Genomic DNA, 26,084 nt, shown 5'->3' with positions numbered 1-26,084 from the left:
CAATGGTATACAGTTAGCCTGGTTCCAGACCTCCAAATCAACAGTAATGCAAAGTAGGTTTGCTTACAAAAACAATTTCATCCATGCAAAGAAATTGAATGCAAAAGGCAAATTATGAACAAGGCCTGTCCAATGCACAGAAAGAAAGTAAGATACAAATGTTCTGTTCATGTTTTGTTCATGTTACAACATGAACAAGACGTCTTAAAAAGTGTTACGAATAAAACCATAACAGCAACTGATCTTGCATGTCAACAGATCAACGTCTCTCACTCCATCCGCAGATGAAGACCATGTAAGACAATTAAAAGCTCAAGAAAAAGCTAGTAAGTAAGTGGACCCTGAGTTGGGCTTGTTTTGTCAAATTACTATTTCCACGGTCAAGAATGAACTTGTATACTTAAATTGAAAATCCTTATAACGATATGCTGAAGGCATGGCTAAAAGTCACATACTGTACGGCCAACTAATCAAAGTATACAGCCAATAGTTTAGTCATGCTACTGTACACCACTGTCAAAATACACAATGCCAATATAGCACATGGCCTTTTTAAAGATAGGCTGCATTTAGCAAAAACCCCCTTACAAGTGGATTTTGCCAATTTGCCTTATCTTCGGAAGCTTGTTTAACAAAACACTAAAAAATGGTTCTCTTAAATCTACCTGGAATAAAACATGCGGCCAGACCTGGACTCAAGAAGTCAGTTTCCCCACAGAGGTCAATAAAATACCACGCCAACCACACCAGGATGACACAAACACATACAACAAGGTATCAACACATCTGTGTGTATGAAATCACACTATACTTAAATAAATATGTATTTGAGCTCATATTCTGTGTATAATCTGTGTTTGCAGAGCCGCAAGGCAGGACTTCCAGGTCTTAGGTCAAGTGTGAACACAGACTTACCAGTGCAGCCTTATCAAACTCTGCAAACAGGCCTCTCTTGTAGGCTCTTGAACTAAAGCACACGCCACCCACATGACATGTACATATACACACACATGCACTTGAGTAATGCACACAGGGTTACTTGCTTTATTGGAATCAAAGTTTAAACATTATTGCTTCTTCAAAGGAGGAGGAAACAGAGACACACCCAGAACTGTAACCCTGTAATACTGTGTTTATCTTCTTGCTATTCACCTGCTGTTCTCAATCTCATCACTTCACTGTCTCCTGCTAGAAATACAGTGTGGTCCATAGAGACACTAGTCCATTCATGCTAATGAAACACATACCACCATTCTATGTTGGCTATCAAAATACTATAAATAACAATCCCTCTGTGTTTCCTCCGTAAGATTTGCCAGGGATAATGTGTCATTGCACAGTAAATCATCCTCTTTTCTTCCTCATGTTTTTTTCCGTCTTTGGTGTACTTGGCCTTGAAGATTAAACTTTAGCCAAAATGACAAATTCCTCTTCATTTTCTATATTCTGTAGTCATTTGCATTGTGGAAAATGTCTGTGCAGTTTTGAGCCCCTTCAAAAATCGAGGGAGCGCTATTCCCCTACTCTAAGATACAGTGTGAATTTTTTTCTTCTTGTCACAAAAACAAAATTGCGCCTTGACATCTGTTACCTGTTTCTCCTGCAGATTTTCCATCAAATCTGACCCCACTGCTAATCAGAGCAATATTGCTTTTATTGGCAACAAACAACATTTTGTGCATTTATTAGATATACAAATGAAAAGGAAGGATTCGATTTCACATTTTTCCTACATATCTGACTTAACTGCATTTCACAGATGTAGATATGAGTAGCATGCACAGCTGAAGCACTCAAAACAGCGTTAGGAATAATCAAGATTATCTCTCAAATGACCCACAGGAAAAAAAAAAATCATGGCCCACACAAAATTCAACTCAGCTGCAGTCTTGATATTTTGCTGACGTTTCAGTACAAGACAGATGTAGGTAACAATTGATTCCCTTGGTCGGTCAGAAAAAGGCTAGTTGAGTTATTCTATCATTCTACCAATATAAGGTGGAGGTGTAATCATGCAAAGGTGATACAACAAGTAGAGTAATGGGTGTGCTCTCATTAATAACATAATATTTTGAAAAGCCTTATTCATGTCTCAAATACTATATTGTGCCCTGCTTCACTGCTTTAGAGCAAATCGAAGGTAGTTATATTAAGTTAACTGGTCCATTCTGCTTAAAATTCTGGTTTGGGTTAGTCAAAACTTATTAACTCATCCCCTTCCAATGTGCTATAATGCTGCATTACAATAAATAGGAAAAACTGGCATCTAATGTTCATCTTAAGTTTCAGGCAGTAGACTAGTGCTGTAGAGTGTAATAGATACAAGTTCAAGGAGTTACATTTCAACCAAAGCATGTCTACAAGAACCAAACATTGGTGTGTAATAAATTTGCCGGTGCTTCAATTTAATGGTCATGACTTTTTTGGGCGGAGAGAAACTCACAGAAATCGGTTTGTAATCACCACCATCATCCAGCTCTTTTCAGAGTTGGGTGTTATTAAATGGAGAAGTAGTTATCTTACTCATCCTGTAAGCCCTGAGACAAAATATGTCTATTTCAAATTTCTTAATAATATTTATCCATCCAATGACTTGCTAAGAATAAAACTGAATGTTAATTACAATAACTGCAGCTTTTGTGATACTGAAATTAAAACAACAGATAATTTATTTTTTTTATTGTTTGTCTTCTGTGACGTTCTGGGTGGATTTGCAGGACTGAATGTCCACCAAAATCCAACTATTTGCTGCTCTCACAAGAGAAAATATTGTGTTTGGTATAATCTTGGAGGACATTAAGAGTTGGTATTGAACAACCTGACACTTCTGGCTAAGTTTTTCATCTATCCTATCCAAATGGAGGAAAACGAAACCTTCTATTTTTAAAGGGGACCTTGTGGACAAACACAGTGCTCTCAGTGCTTTGACACTGATGAAAAGTGTCTCCTCAGAGCAACTAAACACTGATTTTTAATAATGTATTTATAATTTTTATTTACTTATTTTATTCATTTTTTTAAATTAAAAAATATATATAATTTCTTCTCTTTGTTATCCTAAGTCATCTTATTTAATCGAATGTGTCTGTTTTTCTCTGCCTTGATGTTTGTAAATTAATCTTTTCCAATTTAAAAAAACAAAACAAAACAACAACAAAAAAAACATGTTGAAGAATTTCTGTCACTGTCCTAGCAGGACACCACTAACTAACTTTAGCCTGTGGTTGACAGGCTAAAGTTAGTTAGCATAAGCAGGATCACTAATGCTTACTGGGTGATTATCACTGACAGTAGCAACACACGTTTGACAGAAAACTTCACTGGCCAGGTCTGCGGTTATTCACATGTGACCTGAACGTTGCTCCACTTCACTTTAGACACCCACCCATCAGCAGCTGTGTCAAGGCACACAAACACCAACAGGCTGATACCGGAGGTCACAGTTTGACTTCAAATTAAAGGCGCTAAATTGTTTTACTTGTGTACTAGTTCTTTGTTAAACAGGCTGCAGGCTTTGTGTCACTTTTAGGATCAGGATAGGTTGTATAACAAATGTTAAAATTAGCCTTCTCTGATATTTTTTGATGATAAATGCCCAGATACAACCATAGTTCAATCTATAATCTATATTTATTTATTATGTTGTATGTCTTGATTCTATAAGACATCTTGTTCCATTTGTTTTTCATTTTTAAAGGGACTTTTTAACATCTGGCCTGGGGCTACAGATGGAAATTTGTTCTAAAACAAACAAACAAAAAAACATACTCTAACACCAGCAGTTAATAAGTGAGCACTGTCCCTATCAAGTAAAGCAACAAGATAAAATAAATGTAAATAATACTCGGGCCAACGTGCTGCTATAAGTGGCACTTATACCGCTGGTTGTCATTAGCTATTATTGTTGTGGTTGTTGTTATAAGCTATTGTTTATTTATATATTCACATTGTGATGAGCTATAGGTCAAATTCAATGCACACAATACAGTTTATCGCCATTGAAAGCTTCTCTGTGACTTTTCGGCTTCACTTCACCGTGTAAGCCACTTTGATTGGAGTTTTTGAATAGTGTTTTACTTGTCTTGTCAAAGGCAAGACCGGAAACCGTGTCTTTTAAAACTGCAGTGTGCTTGACAGGCTGGTCCCAGTAACCCGCACCGCCACAACAGCTGGGGGAGGATTTCCGACCCAGTCACAGTGAAGATGGTGGCAGCTACAGGAGCACAGATATTACGTTCGCCCGGATAAGACGGAAAAACTGCCACAGAATTCTCGGAGCAGGTCTGTTTTTATTTAGCCCCCCAACTCCAGCAGAGAGCTATATCAGGGGGGGAAAGGGAGGCAACCAGCGGCGGACGGAAGAGGACGCACCACAGCCAGAGCGCACAGTGTTGTGTTTGTTGGACACATGCATGCCAGCGAAAACTAGTGCTATCCAGACCTAAGGAATTGGTTGAGATAAGAAGTCAGCGCTATTTAAGAGGCGGGTTTTGATAATCTAACTGAGGACATATCCAACTGGTTTCCTTTGTTGCTCTGGGGATTTTCTACTTCTTTGCTCTTAGGGGGGAATGCGAGGGGAGGAAATCCAGCCTCAGCTCCAAATAACCAGAGTCCTAACTGGGTCTCCTCTCCAAACGCAGGAAATACGGCCTGGGAAAAAAAAAGTTTGGGAGCGTTTGGAAACGAGAGGGGGGCTATCGCTGACGTTTTGCACGCGTTTTTGGTTTTAAAGTACTACGTCTTTCTCTATCAGACGTTCCTGATATTCCACTTTGGTGGCACAGAATAAGTTGAAGAAAAGCATTCAAATGTTACACGCCGTTGGTGTTGTTATTGCAAGAGTTTTGATCATCACTATTTATAGACCAGCCTGTTCCGACCGAGGCTGTTCCTCATAGCTGTATGTTTTGCCAACTGCGCGCAACAAGTTGCAGACACTCCCAGCAGAGGCAAAGCTACACTAATTTGGGCCAGCGGATGGTATTTTGTGCGCTTCTCTTTTCGGATTACGCGTCTTTGAATAGCGCATACCCCTCCCCGAGGCAGAGGGGGAATAAACGGTGGAGATCCGGAGAGGGAGTTCAGGAAAGGACGGGGCTGGATTCGTGGGAATAGGCCTGCCTGTCAGGCCTCTTATGATCTGGATCTTGGACTGGACAGGACTCCAAAATAACTACGTCTGGAATATTTGCAAGCGCCCGGTGGAATAAAGATGGAAGGAGAATGTATGGAAATAAGAAATGCAAATCCTTAGCACATTGAGCCATGCATGAGAAGGGATGTAGTGGAAGGTAAATCCGCCTTAATTACAGATCACCCACGTTTTTAATTAACGGATTTAACAGTTTTCCCACATTTTTAGATTGGTTTTATTTTAAAGTAAACATCAACAGCATACAGTCAACTACATTATGTGAAACGAGAATGGACTGATAATTTATTACTTCTCTGATTTTTTTTTTAATTTTATAGTTTTGATGCTTTAAAATGATGGAATTCCTAATGTCCACACATTTTTTATTTTAGGACCGTGTAGTTGTTCAGAACAAAAAGATTGTGTAGTGTTTTTAAAAGGGGAAAGGAAGTGTAAATGGGCCATTTGTAGCGAATGCTGTGGAGATAAGAGGGGCAGTTTAACTTCTGTAGCCACTTGCTGTGCACAACACCAACTGTTGACAGCCTACATCTGTATCTGCTCACACAATGAAGCCCTGGACCTGAACGCTGTTCCACGCACACCTTATTTCGGCAATAAAGGAAAAAAAATAGGCATTCTCTCTGAGGCTTTGTAATGTCAGCAGTATCGAAATACTGCGCATTTTCAGAGGAGGTCATTTCCAGTCATGTAACGTCAGAACCGACTTGATAAAGGCACAAAAAAAAGAAAAAAACCGTTGCATCACTAACCAGTCCTTTCCGAGAAGGATGCTCAATTTGGGAGGCAGGAAGAGTGATGACAGTATTTTTACCGCAGTTGGAGAGAAAGCCGGGCTCAAACCCAGAGCCTCTTTGGAGAAGGATTCATGTAATGTGAGTACTGACGCAAACCCGGGGTCGGATAATGAACTGCTCAAGAAACTGGAACGGTGCGTCTTGTGTGAGTGAGTGTGCAGGCTGCTGTGTGCGTAGCAAAGACGTCTGTGCCGTGCTCACCATTCATGCAGTGTGATTATTCCAACAAACACCTTTGCTCTTTCTCTCTCTCTCTCTCTCCCTCTCTGTCTGCCTGCCTGTCACTCTCACACCGCCGCCTCCTCCCTCCTCACCGTGCCACATGTGCACACAAGGCGCCCACGCACCGCGTCTAATTGCCTGAGCGCCATCAGAAGATATTATTAATATTTAACACCTCTCCCGCACCTCCTCGTTTCCGCGTCACACCAGTCAATATGGCCACTCTGCAACATCACCGGCAGCTTCTCATGCATGGCACGGAAGTGAGCTGCGACTCCAGCGGGGATGGCGCCGTGACCGTGCGGATTACCAACAGCGCGCCACACGTGCATCAACATGAGCCACTGAAAGCAGCCAACAGTGGAGGAGGAGCTGGAGGCTATGGAGCTGTGAGTAAAACGAACCCCAACCTCCACAAATACAGTATCTCCTCCAGCTGCAGCTCGGCAGACTCTAGACCGGCCATGACCTCCACTTCCAGGACGCATAGGAAGGCGCCACCACTGTTTGAACGCTCTGCCGCCCAGTGCTGGGACCCCAAGTTTGACTCCCCCATCCTGGAAGAGGCGTGCCAAGAGAGGTGCTTTCCTCAGACACAGCTGCGCTTTCGTTATGTCCTGTTCTACCTGGCAGTTGCGGCTCTACTCTGGGGAGTGTACTTTGGGGTCAACAGTGAACGCTGCCACCCCATGACTTTCCTAGCTCCCACAGCCTCCTTTTTGGTCCTCCTAGTGCTCCTCTTTTTGTTCACCTTAACCCAGGCCTACACACGGTTGTACAACCAAACCTCCTTGCTCCTGATCGCAGTCACCTTCGCCATCACCTTAGCTCCACAAATACAGACTGCTGGCTACACTGAGCTGGAGTGGGCTGGCGGTGGGAATGCCTCATATCTCTTACCAGACAATGTAGCATCACCCCCAACCCCTTGTATCTCTCCTGTAGGCACATTTTCCCTGTGTATGGAGGTTCTTTTATTGTTGTACAGTGTCCTCCATGTCCGTCTGTACGCCTCAGTGATGCTGGGGTTCCTGTACTCTATATTATTTGAGGCATTAGGATGGCTACCATTGCTTCAAAGAAGTTATGACACTAACGGATTAGGGACAGGGTCAGTGGGTTCAGGTTCTGATTGGGAAGGAGACACTCTCCGCTGGCTGGGCCCAGCCAAAGCCCTTCTCCACTTGTGTGCCCACGTCATTGGCATCCACTTATTCATTATGTCGGAGGTGCGATCCCGCAGCACCTTCCTCAAAGTCGGCCAGGCTATCATGCATGGTAAGGACTTAGAGGTGGAGAAGGCCCTGAAGGAACGTATGATCCACTCAGTCATGCCTCGGAGAGTCGCAGACGAGCTGATGAAGCAGGGTGATGACGAGGGCGGCAGCGGTGAGAACTCTGGCAAGCGTTATTCCTCTGGTGCCTGCTCTGCCTCAGCCGTCTCAGTTGGTGGTGGAGGAGGTGGTGGAGCTTCACAATCTCAAAGTACCACAAGCCCCAAGAACCACCCCCACAACAATCACAAACGTAAGAAGACCTCCATCCCCCGGGGCCAGATAATATTTAGGCCCTTCAACATGAAACGCATGGAGCCTGTCAGCATCCTCTTTGCAGATATTGTAGGCTTCACCAAAATGTCTGCCAATAAGTCAGCACCAGCCTTGGTGGGACTTCTCAATGATCTGTTTGGACGTTTCGACCACCTCTGTGAACTAACCTGTTGTGAGAAGATCAGCACACTGGGAGATTGCTACTACTGTGTAGCAGGCTGCCCTGAGCCCAGACCAGACCATGCCTACTGCTGTGTAGAGATGGGCCTGGGCATGATCCAGGCCATCGAACAGTTCTGCCAGGAGACATGTGAGACAGTGAGCATGCGCGTTGGCGTCCACACAGGCACCGTCCTCTGTGGGATTCTGGGAATGAAGCGTTTCAAGTTTGATGTATGGTCAAATGACGTTAACCTGGCTAACTTGATGGAGCAGCTGGGCATGGCCGGCAAGGTCCACCTGTCAGAAGCCACTGCCCGGTTCCTGGACGACCGTTACCAAAGGGAGGATGGGCGGGTGGCGGAGAGAGCCGGGCAGAATGTGGTGGAGAAACTCAAGGGTAAGTGGCTGTTCACATCTTTATACTTCCTTGTGACTTCTCCACATGAACTGAAGTTCAGTGTCAATATATCAGATACTGTATTACAGGAATTCAAGGCAATCACAAACAGAGGGTCACTGGTATTGAACAGTCTCCACTGATTAGTTTATTTTTAGAGATACATGTGCAATGAATAAATTTACCTATAAGTTTATCTTAAAAGTCCATTGAACATGTGATAAAATGTTGACCGTTGACCTTGTGATAAAAAGCCTAACAATGCTGCAAAGGCTAAAAATATATGATAACAAGAAGAGGAGGACATTGCATTCAATAAAATCATACACAGATAGGATAAAGGTTGAAAGCCTACATTCTCTGAACATGTGCACTTAAGCACTTGGTCATTAGGGTTCAGTGTGGTCACTGCGTGCCTAGACAACACTAAAATATGTTATCTGACCAGTTAGTCCTGTTGAAACAGTCTATCAACAGAAGCAGGAGATCAGGCTACAAGATCAACAGATAAGAGCTCCAAGAAGAGAGACATGTTTTGGTTTATATCAATTGGATATCATTCAACATTCAGTAGCAATACATTAATACCAAATGCCATCATTACTTGTAGGACTGTTTTCTAAAAACTACTTAACCAATTTAAGGCATTTAAAATCTATGAAAAGACAATAATTTAATGCCATTTTGTTTATCAAGGACAAACATTCCCCTCTCTGTTAGGCTTTCATTTACCCTATATTTTACAAAGGAGTATGATTTCTTGAATTCTGTTTCAGTCCTTTTATTTTAATCTTCATCAATTGAATTGTTATTTTGGAGCAAAATGACAGATCTATTTCTGGACCGTATTTGAATGAGAAAGGCTTGTTTTATTGAGATCAGAACCTTTAATCTCCAAATGCAAATAGATTTTGAATCCTTGCCACAGGCAAATATTGATGACTTGTATAGTAACACTGCGAAATGATACTTACAACAGAAGGATAAGTTTACATACAGCATATACATCAGAAATGGCTGAGTTATGTGACTGTGGCTTTATACATAAAGCTGTTATATTTGATCATTTGAACAGGTAGTTTAGATGAAGTCAGAGGTCAGTAAATGCCTTCTCTTGGATTAAGCACAGTTTTCGAACCACACAGAAATCAATTTAGTCCAGTTCAAAGTGCATAACCTCCAATGACTTTTTATCTTATCTTAGAGAATCAGTACAAGGTTTGGTTCATACCTCTGTGACTATGTTTGCGGCTTGTTGTTGTGGTCTTCCAGAATATTTGAGCTAGAGATTGCAGTCGATAAGAGGAGGGCTGACCGGCTTTTGTGTTCTGAAGCAGGTATTGGATTCCATTAGATTGAACAGGTGTTCATCATATTGTGCCCACCACTTGTAAGATGGGAATAGAGGTGGAAGGGTGCAGAGACTAGACAGACACCAGACAGATGATAAAAGAAGTGGGGGGAAAAAATGACTTGGCTGTCTGCAACACGTCAAACATCCACTGCTCATAATGACTCCGAGCACAAAGAAATGGATTAGTGAGATAAATATGTAGACATTTGTTTCAGTGATGTTTGATGGTTCAGGAATCTATTAGCAACTAACATACTTGACAGTGGACTTAAATGGCATTAACAGTACTTAGTTTAAGGACAGATAATAGATTACTTGGTTATTTATCAGGTAAAAAACATTTTGCTGGTTACAGCTTCTCAAATGCCAAGATTTGCTTGCTTTTCTGTTTCCATTAAAACTGCTCAGATTAAGTTATGTTGTAAGACGTCAGTTAGGGCTCTGGTAACATGATGTCATCTGTTTGATACTTTAAGTTATAAATTATGACTAAATGATTAATAATCAATTGATTTATGTTTGTCCGTAAATGCGGGTGCTCACACACACACAGACACACACAAACACACACACACAAACACAGTCTGTTTCAATACTCTGTGGAAAGCATCAATGGAACTAATCTCTTCAGCAGGGTTTCCTCGTGGGCCGTCTAATCTTAGGTCTCTTGCGAACAGAGACTGTCTGTTCTATTGTCAGACCTTATGTCAGAGTGTATTCACACTTGGCTCTAAATGGTGCCGCCATCACTCTCTATTTCCAGACTGGCAAACAGTGACAGAGTGAGATATTGACATGCAGCTTTTGTTGAGGGAGAGAAAAGGGGCTGAATGGCATCTAGTTTCCCATTGAAACAGAGACCCACAGTTTCCTGCTCAGAGAAAGAGATGACCTTAACAGTTTGTCTCTGTGGCAGAGAGAAAGAGGGCTTGACACAGTTTTTTTTTTTTTTTGAGGAACAGACATAGTTTCATTTTGAGAGGAATCAACATACCACATCTTGGTGACAAAAATAAATTGTAAGAATCACATACTGAGTGCAGGGACACAGGGAGAGAAATGAGAGGCGGGGAGAAATCAATGGACAAATCACTTTTTGTAGGTGTTAAAGATGTCAGTTTGCTCATCTTAAATTGATCCGTTTTCCAGGGATTCATCACACCGCCAGAATACCTTGTGTTTTGAGACATTTTTCTCTGTGAGAAAAAAATTCACTCGCTTTGCAGTTTGTAAATGTTTATAATCAAGTGTTGCCATCTGGGCATCTTTCTCAATTTATAATGTACTTTTTGAGGATATTAACTCCTCTCATTTGTATCACCTTGGCCCCTAGTGTCATTTCTCACCTACTGTATATGTAATTTTCTTTCATGACCCGTACTGATGAATACCCTCCCACATAACCATCAAGCTAACCCTCTTCTCCATTGTTTATCATTCTGTTTCTTTCCACTAATTATCAATTAATTGGTTTAAAACAAGCTATACTGTAGATATTAATTCCCTGTATATGATTTGCTGTGTCTGACACCTCTGCATCTTTCTACATTAGTTCATTCTTCACAGCATCTTTTAAGCCGAAGTATTAATAACAGAATAATTCGTTGTATTTCTTTAACTCCCCTTTTCCATCTGCCTGCCAGCTCCTCTGTCTCTCTGTCCTCCTCCCCCCCATCTTTTTCTCCATCTCCTCCCATTTCACGTCCCATGTCTCTTCCTCTGCTTTTCCTCATCCTCGTTGTGTCATTGCATTCATTGCCTCAGTCTCTCACCTGTCACCCACGCCTGTACATGTGGTCTGTTGTGTAACGCTGCTTTAGTGCTGCCTGTCTGTCTTTAGTCAAGGTTTTGCTATAGATCCCCCAGCAGGCCGAATGATTCGCCTCAGATGATGTGCTTTCAACCATTCTCTATCTGTTAGTCCCTAAACACCCATCACTGCTCTCATTTACAAAAAAACTATGACTGCAGCCAGTTGGTAAGATACAGTAGTTTGTTAGCAGTTACATCAGTAATGGACTTTATCTCAGTTAACTAATGGGATACCGAGGGATGATGAGGTGGCAACAAACCTCCTAACACTGCACATTTTACAGTATATGGAACAATACATCTTGTCAAGTATACTAACTGCCAGTTTTCATACATCTGCTCATGTATTTCATGTAAAATCTGCTTTTACTGAAAGATGACAAGATGAGTCCATGCTTTCCAGTACTTGACGACTAGAGATTTCAATTAGTTAAATCCTGTACTGTGCAAACTTGTGAAAAGTGTGCAAGTCTAGTGAATTAGTATATTATATAATGCAGTTTTTGTAAGGGAACTTCATGGTAAAAGGTAAAATAACAATTTGAAATTTGTGGGGGAAAATATAACTGAGCTTACAGTGCCTTAATCTTGCTTTCAAACATGGACCTGAGCACAATTTGATTAAATGATTACATCTTGCAGAGCTTTGTGAATACAAAATAGCACATCTGATTGAATATTTTCACTAAAAGGGTCTTAAAAGTCTCCAGATATACAAGGAGTGACTCATTGGGTCATTTTGAAACTGTTAAACATGCGTTTCATCAATTTGTGTCGGTGACTAACTCTATTCTATGCACAGAATTTCTGACCCTGTTGAATACCACTTTCAGCTTTCACTTTCACACTTCCTTTCCCCATTTATTTCACGGAGCGCCTATGATTTTTACATCCTCCATTTTTCTTGTTTTGGCTCGTACCTGAATGTCACTCAATGTCATCGGTTGCTCCCAGTTCCCCTGCTCAACTGCTCGTATCTCCTCCGTCCTTTCCAATCCACTCCTGCCATGTGTCTTTCTGTTTTCAAACACACAAACACACTCGTATTTCACTGCAGGTGGTGAGGAATGCAGTTTTCTGTGCTGGGTTTTTGTTTAGCTGGTCATTATATCCTGCCCGTATCTGCTGTGTTAATGCCTTTTTAGGCTTCCTTTGTTGAGTGTTGTTGCTTGGGGAAATGAGGTTTCTCAGGCATGTTTGTGTGTGTTTGTTGTGTGTGCCTGTTCTTTTAGTTTACAGTGCGGTATAGCAGCATGATGTGCATCTGCAGACTCAAGGTTTGGACCTCCAACTATTCTCATGGTACCATAAGGTGGCAACTTGTCAGTTTCAATCTGTGTGCATTTGGAAGTACTGACTGTGTGTGTGTGCATCTTGATGTGTTTGCACATATAAATAATGTGCCTGCATATGTCTTTTTCTTTTTGTGTGTCTGTGCACATATGCACCCGTGTGTGTGTGTATGTGTGTACAAACAAACCCATCCTTCCCATACAGTCTGTTGCAGTGGGAAGTCCATGCCCTCCGGCTGGTTAGTCTGTGCTAAATCAAATGTGTCACCTAAATATGCAGCAGCAAACGGCAGAGCCTTAACCATAACCAGGCCAGCCCCAGTGGGTCATGAGCTTTGCTATTCCATTTCTTTATTTGGCTTCATCTATTGTTTTCTTGTAAAGGTACAATTTTAACAATCTCATAGTGAGGTATCTTTCTTTCCAAACACCTTCATAGATATTGTTAGTTCTCAGCTCTCGCTGGCTAGCTGAATCATTTTTGCAGTGAAAAATGTGTGTAGTTCACTGACCCTAAGTGCCAAATTTCATGAACATACATTCATGAGTTTGTTTTATTCAGGCTCTATAGGGGAAGGTTCACAGTATAAAAGGACAGGTGTAAATAATAAAATTAATGATGATTGAATTCCATTTGGCTGCGTCAGTTTCAGGATCTTGGTATTATGCATGATAGCTTACTGTCACACTGTCATGGCTTTCTGGGAAACCGGAATAGAGCGGAGCCCTTGTTAATGTTATCAGTGACACCTCTGCTTTAACAAGTTAAAGGATCTCCTGCGGAAAAGGCCTCGTCCATATATTCTGAAGTAGTTTGTAGATCATCTGATCAAAAGAAAATTCTTCGATAACAATTTTTGTAAATTTAATCATATTCAGCAAACATGTTAAATACTAACTGGTTCCACGTTCTTACTTTAAATGTATTAATCAATTAAAGGTATGTTTTAGAATAAAGACAAGACATTCAGGACATAAACTAAAGCCCCTTTTGCACATGCATTGCAACCCTGAGATTTTCCAGACATTACCCAGAGAAGCTCTATGTGTGAATGCAAATGTCTGAATCAGTCAGACCTAATGTGAAAACAGCTAAAAGTCTTTGTGAGTTAGAAAAAGTCACACATATATACACAGTGGGATTTACCACTGAGAGGTGAGGATAGAGCCAGGAAACTATTTTAGTGTTGTCTTTACACAGTAAACTATGTGTATGCATATCTTTCTCTCTTTCTCTCTCTCTTCTGAATTTGCAATGCCCTCAGCCTGTACCTTAAAGATGCCCTCTGAGTTATTCACTGCATTGTGCACACATGTATCCATGTGTGTCCTTTTGCACACGCATACACACTCATACAAAAACTGCTCCATAATGCTACCAGAGGTCAAAAAACTTAGTGTACGTTAGCTAAACATGTCCTCTGTTTCTTTGTATGCGTACAGCACATGTCTCCTGCCCCATGATGTCTGTTATATGTGCATTTGTGTGAAAGCAATGATGTGTGTAAAGTTGAGAGGAGACAGTTGCCCTGAGGCCTGTGACCCAACATGGTGTTTTTTCATTCGCTACCTGTATCTGATTGGTCCTCAGCAACGCAGTCACTACAAGGTTCAAAGGTCAACTGTTATCGCTTGACTAGGTGGTCTTACAAGCGTGTCTGTGTGCGTCTGTCTGCGTCTGGCTGTTGGCGTGTATGATGACAGAATAAAAAGAAAAATGCTTTCCAGTAGCAGTAGAGCTGAACATGTGAAAGTAGAGGAGAGACAGAAACCAAGCAGGAATTTACTGGTGAAGCAGCTTGAAATGAAAAATAAAAAGTGACTTTTCAGAATCGGAATCATCTTTATTGGCCAAGTGTGTTTACGCATGCAAGGAATTTTACTCCGGTTTAGTGGCTCTCAATGTACAGAATAAAAACACAACAATCTTCAGAAATATACACAAGGAATGACTAGATACAGGTGAAACCGTTTCCGTGGACCGTAAACAGGATACAAATAGTGCAAAGAAGTGAAGAGTGCGAGGAGTGCTGAGATAAATATTAAATGGTAAAAAAAATGACACATTACTTAATATATAGTAGGTAGTTGTGCACAGTATATATTTGTAGGTACAGTGGGTATTTTAGTGTTCCAGGCTGAGTTTTTTGATATGGGATCATACACAGGTCTCTCCCCTATAGGTGTGTCAGTCATCTCTATGGAAGGAGTGGTGAGTTGTAATTAAAGAGAGGACCGTGGTTCATGTTTTATCACCCTCTTTCTCATGCAACCCTCATCCTTAATGTGACTTGATGGTGCTAACATATCACTATCAAAACACTTTGGACACATTATTGTTCATTGTTCAGTGTGTGTGTGCTCCAGAGAAGGAGAGAAAGGGGATGGTATAAGGAGAGGCCAGTCTTCCTTCTTCTCTTTCTCCTAATAGAAACCCAGTCACCCTCTATTGTCCTCTGTGTCTGTCACACTCTGTCCTAATAGACACTTAAAACACTCTGTCTTTCACTGCAGCTCCCTCTCTTAATAGATCTGTAGTAACACTCATTCATTTTCTCTCCCACACTGTCGTCTAATCGAGCCTCTACTATTCACCCACCCCACATATTTAACTAGAAGTTTGTCATTCCTGTTGCTCAAGAATGCGTTGAGTCAAATGTGTTTGTGTGTGTGTTCAGTGTTGATAAGCGTGCCCAACCCTGTCCTAGCCTGATTACAGATGTGTAGTACACACACACACACACATGCACACACACGCACACACACACACACACACACACACGCTTAATCTTTGACTAGTCCTTCCCGGCAGTTTGCAATGCATGAAATACACCTTACTATTTTTGGTAGATGTCTGAATTCATTTCTGTAATTAGCTGAATCCCAAACAGATGAGTCACCTACTCAAAGTGTTATTTTATCTTTGTGACAGGTCTATCCAGTCCCTCTAGCGTTTTCTGTGTGTGTGTGTGTGTGTGTGTGTGTGTGTGTGTGTGTGCGTACGTGATAGAGGCTAAAGGTTGCACATACTTATGTTTGTATCTGAGTTGTCATTCATTCAGCGAGGCATTGTCTTTACATGTGTATGTTTACCTATGCAGTATTTAGCAGACGCTGAAATATTATCTCATAGCCTGCACCACAGCCAGATAAAACCATGTAATGAATTACTGGGATGTTAGAGGTGGATGCACTCACTATCTGGTTTCATTTGTTGTTTTATGACACACAGTGTGACTTGCAGTTTCTTCCCAGCTACAATCCTAGTGGTTTTGGCCCTAGCAGGGGAATGTGTAACATAAAATAGGCAGCATTAAGTAGATATTTATAAAGCCAGCTTGCATGAACATTAAATACAATGACAGTTTATCAGTGTGGCTTTCTTTTGTATTCACTTTTTATATCACAGCTATAGTACAGAGGCAGAAAGGAAATGTAGGAGAGAGAGGCAGGGGGGTTGACATGCAACAAAGGTCCCTAGACAGATTCAGACCAGAGGGACTGCGGTTATGTAGTACACATCTAATACCGCCAGACCACCATGACATCCCAATGTGTGTTTTTTAGTCTTTTGCAATGCTGTCACTTTGAGAAAATGGTGGAAACATTGAACTCTGCCTTGTCAAGCAGGTTGCTGGCCATCAAAAGCTAGATAGCCCAGATAATTCACTTCCCGGGGACAAAGGCCTACCTGACACACCTGTCATACTGTTACTAATTGACCAGCTCATACAGAATGTATGACTGTCAGAACGGCAGGGGTCAAGGATTTGTGTGTGCCTGGGTGTGTGTGTGTGTGTGTGTGTGTGTGTGTGTGTCAATGTCTTTCTGTTAACTTTCATTTTGGGTTTGCCCACATTCAGGCCACATGTTTTCCATATTAATATCTTCCATTTACCTACTAATTCTACTGGCAAGTGTGTGTGTGTGTGTGTGTGTGTGTGTGTGTGTGTGTGCACCAACTACAGTATGCTGGAGTGGTGCTGTGTTAAACGGCAGTTCTGAATAATGGATACGGAGCGCGGCCTCAAGCCTGTTAAAAAATCCATGAGCTTCCTTTGCACGGGTTTATATAGCTGAGCTGCCTACGAGAGAGATAAAGAGAAAGAGATTTTATCGCTTGTGTGGGGAGAAGTAAGGTTTGGGCAAGGAGATTTCACAAAGGCGATATTTCAAGGTATAAGCAGAGAAAGCCAGACAAACAAAGACACTTTGAGATGAATTACTTTGCTCAAATCTTTGCTGGCTCATTTCAAGACAAGCTGTTAGGTAGAGGTGTAATTTTTGGCACAGATATTGTCTCTGTCCTTGTTCTCTTGCAGTGATTTAGAGAAGTGATTATGGTAAGCAGAAGTTCCGCCGTGAAGATGTCTTTGCTGGCTGTGTTACTGAAAAGGAGAAGATAAATGAGTGTTTCTTCTTTTTTCTTAATGTTGTCTTCACTCTCAACGATCTCTACTGCCATGGGAAACTTGTAGAGGAAAACACAAGCAGCCCAAAATACAGTTCTTACAGTGTCTGTGTAGCCGTCTGTGTCATTACATTTTTTTAGAAGGCTCACGTCAAGGTGTAGCCTCTGGTGGATACGTGTGTAGGCTCTGTAGCTACACCATAACCCCTTGATGCTATAAACTATAAATTCAGCTTTACTTGCTAGGTGTACCTTCTTTCCCTTTACCTGCCCACTCAGTGATATTGTCTGTCTCCCAGAATGTCTTATGGCCTCAGATGAAAGATGTGAAGTTCTTTCATTCAGTATATATTCAGTAGCCCTGTATGCTTGTCTATTGAAACTACTTTCAGGGGATATAATAGCATATCTGCCTCTACTTAAATGGATTTATCCCTTAGTGATGGTCAGATTTTGATGTAAAATGGTGAGACTAGAAAAAAAACCCTTTTTCACAGCTTGAATATGTGTTTTAGGTTGCTAAAAAATTGTTTACAAAAATGACAATAGAACTTTTGCAAACATTGTGAATTTCGGGTGTTTTCTACTTAAATGAGCTGATAAATCAATGCATATGAATAATGTCTATAGCATACAAATTTACACATTTTCAGATGCATGACATCACCACAAAATACCTGAGATATCTGTCTAAAAATGTAAGTAATGGCCTTCAAAAACCTGTATCGGTCAAGCCTTACCATGAACAGCTTGTAAAGCACTGTTCCCTGGTGGTCTGTGGAAAGACAGAGCTGTGTGACAACAGAGGGAAGAAGAAAAGAAGGAGGGAAAGAGAGAAAAAGAAGATGCATATTTTCTGGTCATGACCCTTTCCCAAGGATTTCCCACAGTCTGGCTCAGGGCAGTGGGGGAGGTGTGTGTGTGTGTGTGTGTGTGTGTGTGTATGTATGTGTGTGGATGACGAGGGCATTGTGAATCCAGAGTGAATCACCCCATGCAATGACTGTATGACTCAAATGATAGCATGCAAATTTAGTGCATGTTTGCTTCATATGTTATATGAAGATAAACCCATAAAGGAAAACCATAAATTGGTGTTTTCTTCAAATTATCGTCTAATAATGATACCTGGCTGGATGTTTACTGTATTTCCCGTCACCCTGCTGCATGTGCATATTTTAATATCATTTACAGTTAACCTACCAGTGTGTTTAGAGTCCATTTGTGGCCAAAATGTGTGCACATGCATGAAACACAGTGATGTGCCAGTCGTCATCAGTGTCCTCTTTGCAGCAGGACCAAGGTTGGTCATTTCTTGCTCAAGGACTGTCCTCTGCTGCTGAGCGACAGGCCTCCCTGAGAGAAACCGAGAGCCCCTTTGAAGAGAGACACTAAAATGCCTTTTAACAGCTGTGTGCGTGTGTGTTTATCAGAGTGACGCAGTGACAGTCGGAGTGCGTCACTGTTCCCGTCAACCCACTGCACTATATGTCACACACACACATACTCACACACTCGTAGGTTCCACTGAAGGAAGAGTCATTAATAAACAGTGAGATGGTAAAAAGGAGGTAAGCATTTTGCCTTCATTAGACAGATGTTAGTGGAAGAGAGAGCGCAGGGACAAAGGTTTGGGTATCATTTAGAGTTTATTGATTCCAAATTCCAGCTGTGCTTATCAACCTGTTGTTGAATCTTGTTCATGTAAGAAAAAATATGCATGAAGTAGAAAAAAAACACCTTTACTTTGATATAAATTAGTAAGCAGTGTTGTTTATTTGGAACTGGTTCCAGTTAGAACCAGTTCTTGATACCTTTTCCTACTCGAGATGCTGTGACAAGGGTCCACATGCCCACTGATCCACCAGGCTGCCCATAGATGCTTTGTTAAATCTGTGTAGGATGATTTGCAAAAAAGAGATAAAGGAGAAAAAGGAAAGAGAGGGAGAGAGAGTGAGGAACTCCCTGGACTAAAATGATGGCACAAAAGAGGGAAGGGAGGAGGGATGGATGGATGGGAGGGAGGAATGAGACGGCATTTGAAGGAGGACCGTGTGAGAGCCTCATCCCTCGGTTCCATCAGCGTGTCCAAATATGGAGGCATCTGCTATTGCACGAGGCCTGTTCTCAAGACCCGCCACCGACCAGGGAGAAAACTGGAGGGTAGGAAAGGGAGGGGGATAGAAAAAAAAATAGAGACCAGTGGGAGAAAGTTTAAGTGAAAGGAAGACAGCTGAAAAACGAGAGTACAGCCAAGACAGAGTGGCTAGATATAAAGATAAGTAGCGTGAGGTGGTGAGAGATGTAAGGTTTGGCAAGACAAAAGAGAAAAAGTTGAAGGTGAAGGTTAGAGTGATAGTTGAGTAAAGTTGGACAGTTGGAAGACCAAGTCTGCGAAAAGGGAAAACAAGTTGAAGTCTATTTTTAGTGCCAGAGTTGTTTATTTTCTGACTGTTCCAAGCAGCAAGATGAAAGTGAAGAATGAGAGAAAAAAGTTAGGTGAAGCTCAAAGAGAGAAGGGGGATGTTCAGTCGCTACCTGCCTGAATTTGTCCACGCTGCTTCACTTTCGAGGTTGACTTAAGTTGCTTTGTTGCATAATTTTTTTGTGTAGTGTCTTTCTTTGTCCCTTATATTCACACACATGTTCGCTTTTCTCTGTGTGGGACCAGAGGCGAGCCGGCGACCTTTGGGTCACTGGGGATGGTTTTGATCATGGGGTTGGAAGCCGCCATAAGGTTAAAGGTCATGTGTCAGGAAGTGCAGAGTCCAGATTGGGATGGCCCTCTGGGGATTGTCTGAAATGTCAGTTTCAGTCTAAAACATTTACTCAGACGCTCACAGGAGGATTGCTGAGCAGGATCTCTGTGTGTGTGTGGGTGTGTGGGTGTGTTAATTCATGTTTGACTATGAGTTTAAGCGCAGTCATTATTGAGCATTATTGTCTTGCAGCAGGTCATGTGTCAAATTGACAGTTTTGTCCGATGCCAACCCCAAAAACATTAATTTTACAATGTGAAGTAGAGAAAAGCAACAGAATGATCACATTTACATTTTTATGGTAATCAATTATCGAAACAGTTCATAAAGATTAACGTTCTGTCGATCATTTCGTTTAGCGTTAATTTCAGGACAAGTGCAATGTGTTCAGGAGTGTGTGTTTCTGATGTGTTCGTCCGCAGTGTTTATGGTCTTCGGGTGTATATGTGGAATGTGACGGCATAGCTATGCTTCCTCTCCATTCATCCTTCTGTTTATTCATTTATTCATTCTTTCAAGTGTTCACATTTTGTCCTGTGAAGATGACTGTGCGTGTGGTGTGTCGTGTCTGTGTGTGTATAAGCACGTTGGGGGAGTTTTCTAATATATAAGGATATGAGGGGCAAAGGCAAAGCACTTCCTCGGATGAGTCATACATGCAGGAAATGACAAATGTGTGTATCTGTGTGTGTGTGTGTGTGTGTGTGTGTGTGTGTTAGGATGTATCATCCATTCAATATGAAACAGGCAGATACTGCATATTTTTTGGAAAGGGAGTCTTGTGTGTAAAGGGTTATGACCTCTATGGGTGGGGGGGGTGTATGTGCTGGACATATTAAGGTTGTGTTCAATGGTTTTTGCGTTCAATATTGTGCAGATGTTTCTATTTTCTGGCCATATTTGCGCACCCAAAAGCAAATAGGTTAATAGACAATAACAATGGAAACACATTTTATTGTACTATAAGTTACTGTAAATGATGCAAACACACACTGGTGACAATTTAAAGGAAATGTGTGAATACATGAGTTGACATAATGATGGTTTCACACAGGACGTGAGGGATTATTGAAGGGTTTTATGAGTGTGAAAATTATGTGAATTTTATGACCCTAAAGAAATTTGACTTGAATGGATCCAACGTCAGAATAATAATATAACACTCAATGCACTGTTTTCCCACTCAGTGTAAGCATCTGTTACCTAATCTGGCTGTGAACCAGTCGAAACAACATCTCATTAAAAATGAATTGGCTCTTAACCGGTTTTGTATATTCAAATCTTCAGTAGTTTTATAGATGTCAGCATTACAGGAGCCTTCCTGTAATTTGGACATGGAACGTTGGTGTTTTTTGTGGCAGCAATGCATGTTAAGAGTGTAAAAGTATAAAAAGTCTATAATTAAATTCTTTGGGGCATGCTAACTCTGGAAAAATTAAATGGCAAGCATGCAACAGGCACAAACTCTTAAGAAGATGAAGCCAAACTGAAGTCAGTAATTTCCATGTGTTTCTCACATTATCAGACTCAAAATCAAAAGTTTGCACAGTCTGGTGACCATATAGTAATTAAGTTATGACCTGACATCAAGCTGGACTGTAAACCAGTTTTGGTTGTGCTTCGTTCCCAGGTCTTCCAGAACTCTTGTGTGTACATGTCTAGGTGTACGTACAGTATATACAGAATGGGCATTTTTATCTGTGTGTGTGTGTCTGCGTGTATTGTAGTAGTAGTAATAGCTGTCCTTAGCTGAACCCTCCCTGCTCCAGCCAGCTGGTCTGAATAAATCAATAAAAAGCATTGAGCTGCACTGAGACTTTAGAGTGCCGGTGTCAGTTTCTTTCACAGAGTGCGGCCTTTACAGAGCCTGGAGAAGATCAATACACAAACACACACACAGTTAAACACACACGTAAGAAAGCTCTACAGTGTGTTTCCATGAGTTTGGCTGCAAAAATGCTAGTAATGCCAGAGAGCTGCACAGAAGATACCGCGCACGTGGTACTTAACTTTATCTAGAATGTAGTTAACACTCACACATTAACCTAGTGTGCACTTGACTGTCGGAAAACTACAATTTTTCAGTGTCTATTATGTCAAGTTTTGAAATGCCCTCACAATTCAAGGCCTGTTTTAGAGTTTAGAGGAGTCTGTTGATAAAGTTAGGAAGCTGAAATGGAAGTAGACAAGGAATGTGGGTTATGCGAGGCATGTTAAACTCAGTGACCTTCAAAGTACTCTCGGTGTCGTCCTCCCCCTCGCCATCTCTCCGCCATTTACTCCACTTTCGTTATCTCCTCCGTGTCTGTGTCTTTAAATCGTCAGCATTTTATGCAGGCGCATGCACTTGGGAGCAAGACGGAGGATAAGTGTCTCCTCGTCGCCGGCCTCTATGTATCTATTCAGAATACTTTCCAAGCCGTTACTGACATGAAAGTTGAATAACTGACTGAGTAACATTTTTACATTTGAGACATTAAATCGTTTGAGGTTCTTCTGTTGATCTCAGCAAACACCAAACTGGAAGTTAACACAACTACATATATACAGTATTTGCAAAGTGTTTTTTATGTAAAACTTTAATAGATGTTAGAGAGTCTTTTAAATTATTCACTGTCACTAGAAGGTGATGGCTGTGCAGGTGAAGATGAAGACTATGATATAACTCGACATAACCTGTCATCTAACACTAGATTTTGGTTTGTTAAATTTTCGAGGATCCTTTGATGTTTTGAATTGATATATACATATTTGTTCTATTTAGGAGATTTCTTCGCTGATCCAAATTATGGACCTAGTCAGACACCATTGTTATCAAATGAATACAGGCATAAGTCTCTGTTGGTAACTGTTCTACAACCAAGTCTGCAGGCTGTATACGCTACACACATATAATCAACTTTTGCAATTAGAAAATGTTATTCCAGAGTTTTTATATTCTAACGCACATCTGGTACACAGATTTTAAGTAAAAATTATAATTAAAAGAGTCCCAATAATCTGGGTTAATACAATTAATACAGTATATTCTCCCTGTTGATGACATCATTTTAATTACATAATATAAAAAGGACCAGACGAATATATACCAATGGGCCCATGGAGCATGCTCACTAGAGACTTCTGCCGGCCGAGACATCTAACTTCTGGTTTAGCACTACAGCTAACTTAACTTAAAACGATTCAATAGTGAGGCTCCTCTAGAGTTCTGAAATGTTATTGGACTGAATGGATCAAATTCTTATAGTGAAACGAGTCATTTTGTGGGGGTTGTAATGCTCAAAAAAATGTATCTGTTGATTTACAGACGTCTCTTTCACAATTTAAGTCTTTTTGGGCAAAATAGCATCACGTGACTTCCTGGGGGCTTGACATCTACATGTTCTGTTTGTGTTTTTAGCAGCTGCCATCACGACAACCATGACACATTCCCCTGAAAGTCACCAGATAACATGGTCACTGGTTAAACTGAAACACTGGTCGGCATGCTAACCTCCGCTAGCTGTTTTAACTTCCCGCTCCTGTGTCACACACTGACAAAAACTCTGAATAACAGTAACCACTACTATCTGAAGTTCAGAGGGTTAATCTAACTTCTTGGAAACAGAAAGGGAAAACCAAAAGATTAAAAAAAGAGGAAAACTAAAAGTGAAAATACGACAGGAGCAGCAGAGATACTAAACACAAGGTCATGTCTCGCTTCGCTCTAAATCCAGACACCACAAACGGACAAAAAAGCGTACACATACGTCGTTGGGCCCAGGGCTTGAGCCCCGGTGAGCCTGCGCATTAAAACGGTGTTTATGCTGGTTTCTCCTGTGAGGGCCAATGCCAGGTCTGCTTAAGCTTAGTTTAAGTCCTGAGTCATGTGTTGAATTTACATGACAGTTTTTTAGGCAGACAGGAACGTGGCTGGGTTTAATCTTTTCTTCTGAAAGAAAGATGACTTCTCAAAGGGCAAATTCAGCACACTGAAGAGGAAGTGATAGCAATACAAAAGAGGAATATCAGCCCACATTCACTTGCCCATTGACCTCTTGTCCCCATCTAATGACCTGCTCACTGTGTGCGTGTCAGTCTGTGTGTGAGAGTCAGTGAGAGTGTCATATCATTCTCAGACACAGACGGACTGAAACTGGAGATCAAAAGCAAATAGAAAGAGACAGACAAGCCATCGTGAGGCAGTTCACAGAGCTGTATGCTTCACTTGTCGTACGCAAGGCCCCTGTTAACATCCATTAAGAATCTGACAGAGAACACAACTTTTGCCCAAGAGCTAATAGGCGGCTAAGAACTTTTTATGAGAGTGGATGTGTGCGTGTGTGTGTGTCTCATGAATGGCTTTTGTCACCTATTTGACAAAGGACTCAAACCCTAAGTTAGGGTTGCTGTTGGCCTAAAGGCTGAGGACATCTGCCAAGTCTACAGTGTCCCAGGGCCAACAAGACACACAGTGCTTCCAGACTCCCATGATAAGTTCAATGTTAGTTACACATTCATAACAAATTTTATTTATGCAGACAGGGAAGCAGGACAAAAAGCTGTGGTGAAACTCAGCCATACCCATTGTTTCCACTGTGGCCAAATAACCACTGGAGTATATTTTTATGTTTGCAGATTGTGGCAAATTAACCCAGTATTAATGAGACAATCATACCATGATCATTTTTTAAGGCAGTCATTCTTCATGTGTTCACTGGATTTGAAAATAAGTAACAAAGATAAAGAAATCTATAAGACTCATGATTTGTTGTACGTTTAAGATAAAAGCTAGCATGTGTTTTAGCTGTATAACCTTAATGTGATGACAGACATTGGCAGAGAGACATGATAAAAGGGTTACAGAAAGGAAATGAGATATCAGCTGTAAACGATGGTGAGAGTAGGAGAACAGGAGTAACCTGTACAAGGCTTCAGCAAAGAGATGAAAGATGATTAAAACTGTAGATGCATCCAGTGAGAGGAAAGACAGACCAGCATGAGTGAATGGGCTGTGTGTGTGTGTGTGTGTGTGTGTGTGTGTGTGTGTGTGTGTGTGTGTGTGTGTGTGTGTGTTTGTGGGTGGGTGAGTGTTTGATTCACTAAAAATGTTGCAAATATATTGTAGTACACAAACCGATTAATGAACACACTCACTCAGCATCAGACTGACGTACGTACTTTCACGTGTGAGTCCGGAGCTCATTGCTCACACTTAGACATGCTGACACATCATCACATATTTTCTCTGCCTCTGTTGATAAAAACCCTACATATTGGGTGGCCTGAGATGTAGTCGGGTCATGAAGAGTTTCACTGAGTGGATCCTTCCTTACATTTTGGGAACATTCAATAGTTTTTTCTGTAGATCTCTTGAATTATTCTGTTTTGCCTCCTTAGGAGATCAATTGATTGTCCATTGCAACAGGGGTGAGATTTAAGCTACTCTGGCAAAGAAGACTTGTTCTATTTACTTAAAAGCAATTCTTCATGTCACTCATCAAAGGGAACATAGCTCAAAAGTGAAATATTCTTGTGTGAGAAAGAGGCAGCATCGACTTTTCAAAGTCGGTTTCGCTTATTTGGTCTTTGTATTTAATTTGTCTTTTTATATTCATATATTTTTAAATACGTTTTGCCCAGCTCCTGGAGCTCCACTACTCCAAATCATTTCCAGACTAAACAGAAAATATATCCAGGGCACATAGCTTGCATTCAAACTATTGTTCATAAAATGGAACTGAATTAAAGCTGCATTTTACACAGTTAGGCCCTCGACTGTCTTTTATACCATAAGTTTCTATAACATAAATTGCAAACATGTAATACTTTTCTATCTGCAGTGATAATCCAATAAAAAAAATCTCTGACAAAGCTGAGCTAAGCATACATTAATAGTGTAGGGTAATGCAGTATATCACTACAGGAGGCCTTCATCTGACTCTAATGCTCTATCAGCTCTAATGCAGGAAAGGGCTGCAGCACGGTTGCCGCAAAAACACAGATGAAGAGTTGAAAATTGGCTTCAGTTTGTGCTATTGGTACAACTCCATGACTCACGTCCATGGAGCAGGGATGCCAAATGAGGGGCTCCTCTTAGAGTAAATAGTGTGGATAACAATGAAATGTAACATCAGCAATTAGTTTGAGGCAGAGAGCCCATAAAGACTCCTGGACAAGATCAGCATACA

At 41.1% G+C, this 26,084-nt stretch overlaps 1 protein-coding gene across 2 annotated transcripts in view; it reads left to right on the top strand.

The window, feature by feature from the left end:
- The first annotated feature begins 4,146 nt into the window (after positions 1-4,146).
- Positions 4,147-26,084, top strand: part of adcy9 (adenylate cyclase 9) — a 36,953-nt gene continuing 15,015 nt past the window's right edge. For both annotated transcript variants that reach the window (XM_067582577.1, XM_067582576.1), the window contains exon 1: positions 4,147-8,286. In XM_067582577.1, the coding sequence (XP_067438678.1) occupies positions 6,393-8,286 (1,894 nt within the window). In that variant the 5' untranslated portion in view covers positions 4,147-6,392. The remainder of the gene's footprint in view (positions 8,287-26,084) is intronic.

Source organism: Thunnus thynnus, chromosome 3 (genome assembly GCF_963924715.1).
Source record: "Thunnus thynnus chromosome 3, fThuThy2.1, whole genome shotgun sequence".
Taxonomy (NCBI): domain Eukaryota; kingdom Metazoa; phylum Chordata; class Actinopteri; order Scombriformes; family Scombridae; genus Thunnus; species Thunnus thynnus.
This window is presented reverse-complemented; position numbering and strand designations above follow the sequence as displayed.